Source organism: Ptychodera flava, chromosome 5 (assembly GCF_041260155.1).
Source record: "Ptychodera flava strain L36383 chromosome 5, AS_Pfla_20210202, whole genome shotgun sequence".
Classification (NCBI taxonomy): domain Eukaryota; kingdom Metazoa; phylum Hemichordata; class Enteropneusta; family Ptychoderidae; genus Ptychodera; species Ptychodera flava.
In genome coordinates, this window is record NC_091932.1 from 17,335,096 (window position 1) to 17,349,504 (window position 14,409).

A 14,409-nucleotide genomic window follows, 5' to 3' on the forward strand; every position below is an offset into this window, starting at 1 on the left:
AGTGACATCATACGGATAGGAAGGGTGATGATACCTGGAGATATCATATCCATGAAAATGTATTCTTATACAGTTAAAGGAAACCAACAAAGTTTCCCTTCTGTATGATGGCAAAAACCGGGGAACACTTTCCTTTTGAAGTCAGAACCTCAATCAATGTTTATTTCATAACATCAGGCCACAGGCCCATAGTGAAAAAAAAAGAAAGAAAATACATCAGTTTTCGCTTACAGAGAGAGAGTCTGCTCTTTTCTTCATGGCAAAATAAATAAATGATGCTAAACTATTAAGTTGTTTTACATTACTTGTACTCAAGAGTGACGTAAAATTGTCAAATGAAGGGTTAATACAAAACCAGTGTGGCAACATTTCTTTTCGGAGATCTTTATAAATTGGACATATACAAAGAAAATGATATTCATCCTCAACGCAGAGATTATTAGTTTTCAAACAGAGTTTACAATATCTTTCATTTACAGGAGTGTTTTCATGGCGTCCTTTCTCGATTTCAAGAACATGTGATGAACATCGGAATCTTGAAAGCGCAAATCTAAATTTAGGAATGTGTACACTGCTCAAATATTTCTCTGGTTCAAGTATTGTCTTAAAGGTGCAGTAACTACGTAACCTAGGAGACGATTCTACATGCTGGTGCCAGTTTTGCCCAGCACAATCTTTCAATCTCTGGGTAAATTCAGATAAAAACAAGTTAATTGAACCCACACCTTGATTTAGCCAAACATGGCCAAATCCAAAGCGATAAAGTAAGGTTTTGACATTATAGACCCAATTAATAGATTTTATCGCTCGTTCTTCAGATAACCTGCTTAACATAATATAGCACCTGTATGGATATCTATGAGAATCCATCTGTAAAATTTTCATCCAATAGTTACACACACCTTTAAAATACATGACATAGAGGGGAAAACGGCCACACTCACCAATTGCAGCAATATCATTCGTTTTCCCACTGACATTTAAAAGAAACTTGCAAAACTGATAGTGAACTTGTTCAACCTGGGGAGAATAGTCGTAGCCCCATATTTCACTACCATACAATAAGACCGGAGTAACATAAGTATCAAAAAGTTTAAAAGAATCGTGCAATGACAGTCCACCTATTTTTCTTAATACAGATTTCAATTGAAACATGGCCTTTCGACCTTGTGAAGCTTGATTCTTCTTGGTTGGACTCCAAGTAAGTCTGGACGAGAAAATTAAACCCAAATATTTGTACTGGGGCACGACTTTAATCGGTCTTTTGTCCAAGAACCACTTTTCATAATTTTTAAGAGGACCTCCTCTACGGAAACAATAATTTGGGTTTTATCTAAGTTGACACTTAGTCCCCAGTGTGAACAGAATAAATTTAACTGATAATTTGTCTCTGAGTGTGGATTGGTAAATCAGATCCTTCTGCTATGTCATCAGCATACATCAAAATATTCAGGTTTTGCGCTTCTTCGTCAACATAAACACCTTCACAACCAATTTTACGAGTATATGACACAAGATCATTAATAAACAAGGAAAGAGAACAGGGCTTAACATACATCCTTGCCGTGTTCCGATTGTACATTCAAAATAATCAGTAATACCGGCAGGAGTACTTACACAAGATTGCAAGTTTTTATACATTGATCTGAGAACAGAAAGAAAATTGCCGTGAATACCATAACTGATAAGTTTATTATCCCACAACAAAGTATGATGAACAGAGTCAAAGGCTTTTGAAAAATCTATGAAAATACAATAAAATCTACCCTTTCGTAATGTCAGATATTTGGCAACCATAGCTTGTAATGTGAAAATGTTATCAACAGTACTATAACCCTGCCGAAACCCGGCCTGAGCTTCTGAAATAATTTTGTTTTGTTGGCACCAATTATCTAAACGCCAATTCAAAACTTTGGTAAAAACTTTGCTAACTACAGAAAGAAGAGAAATGCCCCTGTAATTATTTACATCATTCAGACTTCCCTTTTTATGAAGAGGTGTAATGATGGCCTTACTCCATCTTGCAGGAAAATGACCACTCGAAAAGATATTGTTGAATAACAAGGTTAAAACATTGCTTAGACGTGGCCAGCTATATTTCAATAACTCAATAACCAGACCGTCATGACCAGGTGCTTTGCCATTTGGCATGCTACGAATAGCTTTCTCAATTTCATTCACAGTAATGACAGCATTAAGGTCATGGGGGACATTTTCATGACAATTATCGCAATGTTGGTCATGAGTTTCAATACGGGTAGTGACAGTTTCATGGAACGTAGTATCAATACTATTGGAAAATGAACTACTTGTATTAAGAAGTGAACGAAAATAATTATACCATTGATCTGATGTGATATCATTAGTAAAAATACACTTACGTCTCAGATTACGTAAGTAGCCCCAAAATTTCACAGGGTCATTTTTGACCTCAAATAAATGTTGTTTTTGTTTTTCCAGGTGAATCAATTTCTTTCGTCTACATATGGCTTTAAATGTACTCTTTGCATTTCTGTATAAAATCAAATCATTACTACTATTTGTTAATCTAAATCTATTGAGAAGTCCATACTTTACATTCTTGGCTTGGTTGCAATCTACGTCCCACCAAACAGGTTGAGCTTGACGACGAGTGCCAGATTTATGCCTCACTTTCATTTCCGATGCTGCATAATCGAAGATATCACTAATAGTCAGAATAGCTTGATCTGTACTGTCATTTGCGAGTTGATCACACGCCTTGGTAAGAAGATGACTAGTATGATGATCTTCCATTTTCTGCGCAAACACTTCTGAATATGATGGATTCCATTTGAAGCGGGTCCGACATTGAATATTACAAACGCTTTCAGAGATTGGCTCAGATAAAGTATGTAAAATATTTATAAACTTACAGCAGATTGGAAAATGATCGGAGATATCTATAGGCACGGTTGAAAAGTCTTCTACATAGGAAAACAGCTCTGTTGACAGGATTACATAATCAACGACACTTGCTCCATTATTTGAAACACAAGTGTAATTACCATCTTTGTCACCTTGGAATCGTCCATTTACAATATGCAAATCTATTTGTTTACAAAGCTCAACCAGCTGCCTACCAAAAGAATTTACAAATTTATCCTTCGATCGACGTGGCAAGTCAAAGGTATCTGATTCATAACCCGGATATAGGTGTACATCATTATCTTGTACAATATAATCCTGTAATTCACCGGTACGTGCATTAAAATCGCCAACTACAATCAGATAAAAGTTGTCGAGCTTGTCATAAGCATCTAGGATAATGTGCTCTAAGTTCTCAATACTGTCTAAAGAATCATGTGTATACATTGGTGAACGTTCTGGCGGTACATATACAGCGCATAACAAAATATCCCTGTCAAGATTAAGAATGGTTTTATCAATGGTGACTAAAACAGCGTTTTGTGATTGCTTACAAACTCTTTTCACATAGGGAGCCAAGTAATCAATAACAAAAACAGACACACCACCCGAGTGTCTCCCAAAACGACTTTGTCTAATATTATAGGTAGAAAAGCATTTGTATCCACTAATCACTTTATCATATTCACTCTCAGAGCTTGCCCAAGTTTCATTAAGACACACCACAGGATATTTATGTAACAATTCTATAAAATCTGAGTTCTTCAAGTTTCTGCGTAAACTTTGAACGTTCCATGCAAGGACAGCTAGTGAGTCATGGCAATACCGGGCCCGGCCGATTTCCTATGTAGGCTGATGGCTTTCGTCGAAGAGTTCCTTACAAGTGCTGCTGTCTTCGTCATAAATATATATTTTCTTACCCTGATCTGTGGTGACAATCATCTTATCATAATTCAGTCTTACTTTTGCTGACCTGTTAAGATTCAGGATTTCCCGTCTTTTTGCGAGCAGCTTATTCCGGATTCCCCTTACTCTCGGCGAGAAGTCTTCGTCGATACTGATCGTGGTGCCTTTCAGCTTATGCGCATTTCGTAAAACGAGTTCCTTGTCTTTGAAGAAAGAAAACATTGCGACAATAAGCGGTGAACCACGAACTGAAGTACCGACAATTCTGTGTACACGTTCAAATATTATGTCCTTTGCAATTCCCAACTTCTCCTTGATCAAATCTTTCACAATAGACTCGGTAGTATTCCAGTCTTCAAAGGTGGATTCTTGTGTAACGCCTCGAAATACCAGATTACATCTCCTGCTTCTGTTATCTTTGTCATCATTCTGCTTTCTCAGTGTTTTCATTTCTTTCTTAAGTTCCGATAATTCTTCTGTGCAGTCCTTGATTCCACCAAGTGAATGTTCAACAGCATCGATTCGTTGCGCATTTGAAATGGATGTCTCACGAATGGAATGCAAGGTGTCTTCTATATTATTCATGCGGCTTTCTATGGCAGAGAAACGATGTTTCAGCTCTTTGGAGTCGTTCTGTATTTCAGAAAGCTTCTTCATAATGGCGTCAACGTCACTTTTTGTAACTTGCGATCGGGTGTCAGGACCAGGATTTAGTTCTACGTTGCCACTCATGAAGAGCAACATGAGAACAATTCGTAGCGACATAATTATTCCTTGGTAATTAGTATGCAAGAGTATCGGTAAGACAAAGGGACTCCATGCTGTACTCAAGACGCCGGCAAAGCCACCGATTCTTGCTCGATATTGCTCCAACGAAATGCCCATAGCTGATATGGATCTCTGGGACGAACAATAAAGTACTTACAAGTGTCCTGAAAAACTTTGGTTGGTAAGGACGTTTTCGGCACCATGAAAATTTGTCATAAATTGGGAGCGTTTCGTGGACGATGTTACGTCAATGAAGCGCCCTCTCTCCTCCTTGAAGTCAGAACCTTATTGAATATCCTTGAACTTACATTTTTTAATCTACTTTTAGTCATTTTCTCTCTCTCTCTCTCTCTCTCTCTCTCTCTCTCTCTCTCTCTCTCTCTCTCTCTCTCTCTTTACGCATGTATGTATGTATATATACTATACGATCAACTGGAAAGATTTTTGAATTGAATACATTACAAAGATATTTGAGAAACGTTAAAACAAAACAATTTAAAGTAAATTTAGCATTCCACTCAATTTAGAAACAGACAGATAGATCAATAATGGTTTATTACTGAATATATTGTCTTATCAAAATGGCAATGGACCTGAAATGTGACAGTATATCGATTATGTCCGATTTGTAACCTTACGAAATCTTGGATTGCCATGTCAAACTTAAGTTCTCGACTCCTCTCTGTAGCAAGGCAAAATGTTTTGCAGCTTTCCATTGGACAGGTAATTTGATCATATTCTCGGTCATATGAACACTGCCGCGACATCACCAGTATAGGTAAGTCGATAACTGCCATGAGGGCCCGGCTGTACACTGTGCATGAGTTCAACTTTGACCCTGGCTCAAGGTACAAATTCCCCAGTGCCTTGATACGGTTTTTGTCACTCTCGGTAAAAACTCAACTTGAAGAGAGCACTGTCTTCTTTTACTGTCCTCATATTTAAAGTTTTAACCCTTCTTTCTGTCATCGCTCTGATGATTTGTGATTCTCATGTTCCTTTCCTTTGAAATAGCGTGACTTTTTATTGTTTGCAACAGAAAGGACACTTCTCTTGGAATATCCTTCGAATGCAAGGTTTTTGTGCTCTTGTAGTCTCTTCCAAGTTACGTATTTCAGGTTGTAGAAGACCAGCGATAAATAGCACATGATTTCACAAATATGCTCTACCTACATCGGAGCCCAGCGACATGCCGAGGTTGTATGAGTGCATAGTCAAAGCTACAACACGGGAAACTTTCTTCATGCGAAACATGAATTAACCTCAATCAGATCATACATTCGCGTACGGTCGTCAAACCTTACACTCTCAGTAATTGAAATATTACTATGTTGCATACTAAATTACCTGTCTGATAACATTTCCTGGTTCATCAGACGAAGCTTAAGGATTTTAGAAATTGCCGAAAGGCTCAACAATATACCATTTAAAAAGTTAATTAAGGACTTACAAAATAACTGGTATTTCAATGCGATTTTGCTTTTCTGTCTGATAAACTTTAACTCAAACTTCCCTCAAAGACTCCTTCAACCATTCTCTTTCAAAATAAAGATTAAAACTCAGGGGTCACCGTGCAAAATTTTGTACCAGAGAGACAAATTACTTAAGAGTTTCTGATATTTGAAATTCAAAATGGCCGCCGTCCCTATGTTAACCCAACAGACAAATGTCGATATTTGAAAACCTGAGATGGTGAAAAGTTTTCTTACACCAAGAGCTTCAAAATGAACCCCCACAAGTGGTAGATCAGAAAATAATTGTAAAATGTCCCCGAGGCGAAGGATAGAGCTGTGGTTTTGAATTTCTATATCGGTAAATTATGTTATGCTATTCTGATGCAAAGCTGCGCGTATGGTGACTTTTACTTTCTTGTATTATTAATCGTGAAAGAAATTGGTTTAACGTTTCCATTGAGTCAAAGTTTAAAACCTATTTAATCCTTTTACCCCCATTTTCCTCTCTAGAGGTCCAACTGTATCATGGAAAACAATGGGATTGGTTCAAACCACGGTGGTGAAAGGGTTAAAGGCGTGTACTACCTTAACATAATCAATATGCTGTTTTGTAGTTCACAAAACTAATGCCGATAAATAGAGAGGGCGAATCAGAGCGACAGTTTAGTGTCGGGTAGCATTTTTTTATCTGCGGTTTTTTTCATATGCAAATTATCTCTTCTATGATGAGACTACAAAAGCTGACTTCAAGATCAGGACAATGTCAAAACTCGGCGAGTCAGCGAAAAACATCTCACAACATGGATCGTCAAGAAGCTAAACGGAACACCTCTGCTTCAATGAAGTTTCCTACTGAAAGAATCAAGAATGCTGAAATCCAGAAAGACGACATATTTCTGATCTCTTATCCGAAATCAGGTCAGATACCCCATTCCACAACAGTCTGTTGTTCATCTGTATTGAGGCTTTTGCTCGTTTAGACGAAATGAGTTCATCGCTGACAATGCTTTAAACTCGTCTCGTGTAGAACCAGTCTTTTGTTATTTATTGATCTTTAGGTCATCGTCTGCCGACATTCGTATTATTGTCGTTCGCCATGATCAGGGTCACGGTGAAGGATGGCCAGGTAACCTGACTTGTATAGGCGTGACAAGTGAATACAGACTCTTTGATTACTTGTCCTTCAACTTTAGATAGCGTTGCAGAGAATCTAAAGCTTGTATGGCAGCCATAGTTTACTCGGAGTATGAAGGGGTGCATATTCGAGGAAGAAAACCTCAATTCTGGTATTATTGCCGACGCCAATTTGTACCGGAGACCAACTTTGATAAGCCCCTATCAATTGCCCTGGCAATCTTCCAATATCCCAAAGAAAACACCGAAGTACTTTGGCAATCAGTGTTGCTGATAAACATATACAGCGCCTGCTGTGTTACCTCAATTCAGTCTCCCCTCTACTTCTGGCTCCCCTTCCTGGAAGAAACCATTTTGACGCCGAGAGTGTAATGATAAACATTGATTTAAGTCAAAAGTTTAGTACTACTTTATGAAATTTAGTATCTCATTTAAAACTGGCTTATATGTAAGAATATAACGATAATTTTGTCTTCCATTATCTCTGCTGTATCTCTCGAAATTCAAGTTGGCAGGAGTGAAAGACTATCATTTTAAAAAGTTATTAACACTATGATAAGATTGAAATGACTCTTATTTAAAAGTTAAGAACTTTATTACCAAACAAAATTATAGTATTTGAAGAACATAATATGAAAGTTTCACAAAATTTAACGATTCACCCAACATACGACCGCTTATCATGCTACCGGGTGAACCCTACCAATATTTGAATCTTGGGCAAACAGATTCTTGAAAATTGAATTAATCTTTGCGAAAATGAGATTGTGAGCAAAATACGCTGTGTTGTGTACAACGTCACCTTAATTCCTAAGGTCAACTCTTCCGTCGTATGACATCGCTCTTTACAAAAAACCCTGACCGCTTTTGTTGTCAACGGTACAGGTCACGGCGGGACAAACTAACTCAGCTCAGAACCAGCCGGGAATTGAAAACTTCACGCCGTGAATGTAATGCAACCATGACAAGTCGTCCCAAATGTAAACTCGAACTAAACTTACTGAATATTTAGAATTGCTTCGAATCTCACATCTTGAACATCGAAGTTTAAAGGCAGCTTCGTGACGTGACCTTGTCCTAGTTTCTTTGCAAACTGAACGCTAGCGCTTTCTTTGCTCAGTTTGTCCCTTTGTCCGGTCAGCAACATGAATTGGTCACTGTTTTCCTTCCTACCCTATTTTATATTCAAGGAATGCACTTACTAAGGCACCTTATCCTGTATGTGCTAAACGACGCCGACGAAGATGCGGTTCGGGAGGACAGACGAGGGCTGCCGTTCGAAGTTGGCATGGTTGAGGACGGAGATGACCCGAGGGCCGTGTTTCTAAAGAAAGGTCTCGACAACTCGAGGGGGATTGATACAAAGACTTTGAAGACTCCTCGGTTCTTCATTACCCACCTGGCGTTCGAAATGTTACCGGGGCAACTTCATGAGAAGAAGCCGAAGGTATGCGCAGTAGTAGACGCATGGGAACGATTTTAGGCAATACTATAGCTGTAACTTGACAAAATAAAAATGGTTTTCCCTGACTTGTCCAAGAAAACCAGGTTCATTTTATTAATTTACGGTATCAAAACCTCGGTTTTTGCATTATAGTGTTTGTCAAGAGACCGACAAAACTTGTGTTACAGAGGACAGAGAAAACGAACAAAAAGGAATCAAAGATTTAAATGTACAGATTACATTTATTTCAAAGATACAAGGAATCTCTATCACTCAGTCATGTTTGGACTATGACAAATGATTTTCTTGCCCGAAAGATGGATTTGTTGTCGACTGTTTGGTATTCGTTGTAGAATTAGCTTTCTACACATTCTCCCCAATAATCAGTAACCTATAGAATAGAGATTAGATGATTCTCATGCATTATCAGGCAAGTATACCAATTTTTTTATCAGAAAATACTGAAAAATTACTCCTTTTGGTAATGATTTTCAATACTCTTCGTATACAAATATCAAGTTGTACCATGTTTTTAGTAAAATGGTATCATTTTTTAATCCGGTGTGCTTTTCATTCATTTCTATCATTTTTTGCATCACTTCATAACTGCACTGAATGCTTTAGTACGTTTCCTCAAAAATGAATGGCCTAACCTTTTTCCTCTCTATATTTTTAGCATCCCCTTGTAGCTTTCTTTTTTTGAGTGACCCTCCCCCTCTGATTTCCTCGACACCCCAAAGCCCCCTAATCGTAAAAACTTGAGAGTACGAATATCTATCCGAGAGGATAAGATATTATTATAATCGATACACTTCAATTACATCACCATATTATCATTTATACAGTTGAAGACAGGTGACAGATGTACAGGTGACAATTGTGCAGTTGCGGGCAGAATCATTGGCAAGCGTTTGTCACACCTTGCAATATCTCTCACATGTTTTATGCAAAACGGAAGCTCTTAAAGAAGCGCTTACCCCCCACAAACACCGTCCGCCACCCCCGACACAAACATAATTTTTTCGGCCCCTACAGATTATATACCTTGCACGCAATCCAAAGGACATGCTGATATCGTTTCTGAACCAGAGTCAGAAGATGAAAGTTCTGAAGACAGCGCCACCAACGCTTCAAAACCTGATCGATAAGTTTGTAGCAGACAGTCAAACTTGTAAGTAGATGGGATGTATATGAACACAGCCAGATTATCCCTACCTATTTAAACCGTATCAATGCTCCTTTGGTAAATTTATCTACAGAGGAGTAGCGCAATATTCTGAAACAGCTTAAGTTTTTGACAAAATTTATCTCGGAATATCATCTCAGCATATGATACAGCTTTGAATGGACTATTGATATGAACCTGGCCACGTTGTACGCACCATGTTATTTTAGGATCATGTATGGCCTTACAAGCCGCCACGCACAAACCCTATACCGTTATAGGTCTAGGATCAGTTATTGTTTTATATCTTAAACTTCACATCATACTTATCGGTTAGTTGTTATCCGTATTCTTCCGGTATACTTGAAAAGAATGAACCCTTTTCATGGTACTTATCTTCTTGTCCTTCAATGTTTTCCGTGAAAGATAAATAGCGGCATACTGATAAATGTTGACTTTTACTGTGACAAAACTAGCAAAGTTGTATAATTCTTTCAGTCATGCCTTCCTTCCTTCTTATCTTTCTCCTTCCCTTTCTTTCCATCCAGTTGACAGATATCATTGAAGCATTAGGCATACATGTGCAAGTAAAATAGAGCGCAAGTTCCAGTAGTGAGGCATTGCGCAAATTCCTATGAGTAATCAAACCCATTTCTGCCAAGACTCCGCATGATGCATTTCTTCCAATGATGTGCAGTGAACGGATAAGTTCGGCAAGCTCCTTCACCCTATTGAGATAATCTTATACACGCAGTGATCAACACAAAGATTTTTTTTCTTCCATGAAGCCTTTGGGGTTGAGGAGTATGGAAGTTGGCGACAGCATGTCCTCAGCCGGTGGGCCAGAAGAGACGATGACAATGTTCTCTTCGTCAAATACGAAGATTTGACCAGGGTGCGTCAGCTGATGTTTACATTGTCCCAAATTACGAGTGATGAATGATTTCTTTGATGTAGAAGAAATGGTAAAACGATCTGAAAATGCCACTGCTAGATTGCATAATTCTTTTTGATAACCATTCAGTAACATGTTTAAAAATTTAAGGTAGTATGCGCCTCAAAAGTGAAAGACTTAAACTTTTTGTGCAAATTTTCCTGAATGAAACTTTCAACCATTCCCTTACCAAATCAATAATAAAAATCGGGGCTCATCGTTCAAAATTTGGAACCAACGAAACAAATTATTCAACATTTAGCGATATTTGAAATTCAAAATGGCCACTAATCTTGTGTTAACTCTATGGAGGAAAAATGAAATGTTGGATTTTCGAAAAACTAAGACGGTGAATGTTTTTCTTTCTCCAAGAGCTTAAAATGAGCCCCTATAGGTGGTAGATCAGACAAGATTTTTAGAAATTTTTGAGTCCCGACTAGCTGTCCCCGAGGCGCATTCTACCTTAAGCAAACGCTCTGTTGATACACAAGATACACAATTCAAGGCAACGCAATCAAATTCCTTATTTCGAAAAATAATTCACCCATAACGTACGGCCCGTTCGTCACACTGTCATTTGTATAATGTGAACCGAAAATAAGGCAAAACGGCGTCAAGCGTGCATTCTTCGCTTTGCTTCTCTCATGTCACCTGTGTATCTAGAGAATGAGAAATCTTTGGATAACAATTCAATTGAATTTTATGACGTAAACGCTTGGATGAATAGTGATAAAATAGACGTTTTGGCATTATATTCTGGATTTTATTAGACTTTTGTTGATTCGTTTCCAGAATCTGACAGACTACATCCGCCTTCTCGCACGATTTCTCGGAAAGGACATATCAAATGACGCAGTGGAGAAAATAGCTGGTTTATGTTCGATAGAGTCTATGAGAAATGATCCAAAGGCTCGAAGCGATGACACATGTAAATTGCTCGGCATACCCCCGGAGGAGTCTCCTTTCGTAAACAAAGGTGAGATTTGAGAGACGTGTTCCCTTACACTGTTCAAGTTTGCGTCGCCTGCCAAGACGTCGACGTTCCTGAACCAATCTCTTTCAACGTGTATGCCTGCGTGCATCGAAATTTGGTGACTATGTATAAGCACAGTTCCTGGCGGAGGGACTGAGATGTAATGCAGATGAGTAAAAGAGGGTCACCTTTGTAGAGTGTACTTGTCTAAAACTTGTTCACTTGTTCAGAGCACCAACGTGCCTGATGCAGAACATAAAACCCCTCTTGATCGCACTTGCAGTGAACTCTGGAGTCACATGGTAAACATTTCGATTCCAAGAAAATGCTGCGATGCAGTTTTAAGATAACATCAGTCATGTGTGCTGAACATTTCGAAGATATCGTGTGAAAAACGCAGGATTCTTCTGTTTGCAATGGCAAAGAAACTTCATTTTTTTCCACCAAAATGTCGATTTTCCTGCGATCGTGCAATTACAATAATTGTAATGATGTAGTGTCCTGTGTCTTTATTCTGCGGATAAAAGACCATGTCTCTTTCGCTTAATATTATACTCCTAATTATAACGTTGTTGTTGTTGCTGTTTGTATTATTGATTATACGTACACTCTCTACCTAGACTACGTTGGGAGAGAGTTGCATGGGGTCAAATAATGATAGTATCCTTGTAGTGTTTCTTATGACATCTACATTACGTGAATTTGAAACAACAGCAATATTATGTTCGTTGAATTTTATTGGTCGACAACAACAACAAAACGACTAATATAAACATGAACATAAACAACAATACAAACAACAAAAACAACAACCAGATGTCTGGGTTCCCTGAGGTGTTAGTGTTCAAGTTGTCAAATCAGCCTTTATGTGATGTGTGTATGGTCTAATAATACGGTTGACAGCGAGGCCAGTCTCGATTTTCATTCATTTGTCATACCATTGCCATGAGAGTGAACCATGTTTCTGTGTATCGTTTTATAGAACAAAAAGATAAAAGTAGAATCAAAATTATTTCTCCCTGCTTCAACATATGACTCAACCTTCGAACTGGTTGATATCTATCACATATCAAGGAAATGTTCATTTATTTGTCTTTCAGGTCGAATCGGTAGATGGAAGGAATTCTTTACCGTCGCTCAAAGTGAGCGCTTTGACGAAGATTACCGAACAAAGACGAGCGCCTCAGGATTAGAGTTCGACTTTGAATGACGACATTTAAATATATTCAGCCCTGATAATTTCAAAATAGACTTGATCAACTGATCTGGAACGTCGAAGAATGTAGTCGTGTTTGCTGAGGAAATGTCTTATTTATAGCTATGAATGTCAGATGAATGAACGAATGAACAAATTAATAACGAATAAATAAGAAATGAATAAATAAATAGATAAATAGTATGTGTACATGTATAGTGCATGAATACATAGATATATAGACACATACATACATAGATACATACATACATATACACACGTGCACATACATACATATACATACATACATACATACGTCAATACATACGTCAATACATACATACATACATACATACATACATACATACATACATACATACATACATACATACATACATACATACATACATACATACATACATACATACATACATACATACATACATACATACATACATACATACATACATACATACATACATCCATACACACACACATACATACATACATACATACATACATACATACATACATACATACATACATACATACATACATACATACATACATACATACATACATACATACATACATACATACATACATACATACATACATACATACATACATACATACATACATACATACATACATAAATACATACATAAATACATACATACATACATACATACATATCTAAGGAATACTTCATTAACCTTGTTATTCAGCTTTTAAAGAAAAGAACACTGAAACATTCATTCAGCGAACATATCATGTTTCTGTAATTTGGAAAAGTAAGAAATAAAATAAGATCAGTAACGCAACATTGGGCCAGAGCCTGCAACGCAGCTTTGGTGAGAGACAGTATCAAACAGCTTTGAGTAAACTTATTTCTGCGTGCAATAAATGAAATGAAATAAAAGAAAATCACAGCTGTTTGGTGTTATAAGGAAAACCAGATATGAACTGTAAATGCTTATGTGTTTCATTATATTGCAGTTATGTGTAAATTTGAACCTTTGCCACATGTTTGCAACTTCACTGAAAGTATTATGATCAACATAATGAACAATATTCACCACAGATTAACTCTATAGGTCATTAAGTATTCAAATACGCAATTAGCTGAAATAGAAATAATTAATTTCTTTGACTGCTGTCACTGTATCACCTCTTTATATAGCAAGTGTAATTGCCTCTTGTCAAGTCCTTCAAACTAAATATTCCAAACTTTGAAAGCTCATTAGATATGCAAACTATAAATTAGCTGACATGAAAACTTAAGTGCGAAATGACTTCCAATATTGGTATAACCTGGTATAATCATCAATGTACATAGCATGTTATGCCAACTTTGATCAAATAAATCCAAGTATATATCCCTAATTAGTAAAGCTCATTAAATACACAAATTAGGAATTGGCTGAAGCAAAAATGCTTAATGCCTTTCAATAATGTTAGCCTACATAATGGTATCTTTAATGTACATAGCAAGTTTCATCAATTTTGGTCATGTAAATTCAAATATATATATCCCTAATTTCAAAAAT

General features: G+C 37.3%; 1 protein-coding gene across 1 annotated transcript; it reads left to right on the top strand.

Moving 5' to 3' along the window:
• The first annotated feature begins 6,734 nt into the window (after nucleotides 1-6,734).
• Nucleotides 6,735-13,099, top strand: LOC139132510 (sulfotransferase 4A1-like). The gene is made up of 6 exons (XM_070698830.1): nucleotides 6,735-6,932; nucleotides 8,339-8,595; nucleotides 9,628-9,763; nucleotides 10,546-10,652; nucleotides 11,484-11,667; nucleotides 12,765-13,099. The coding sequence occupies exons 1-6, from the start codon at nucleotides 6,737-6,739 to the stop codon at nucleotides 12,872-12,874; spliced, it is 990 nt and encodes a 329-aa protein (XP_070554931.1). The 5' UTR covers nucleotides 6,735-6,736; the 3' UTR covers nucleotides 12,875-13,099.
• Nucleotides 13,100-14,409: the final 1,310 nt, after the last annotated feature.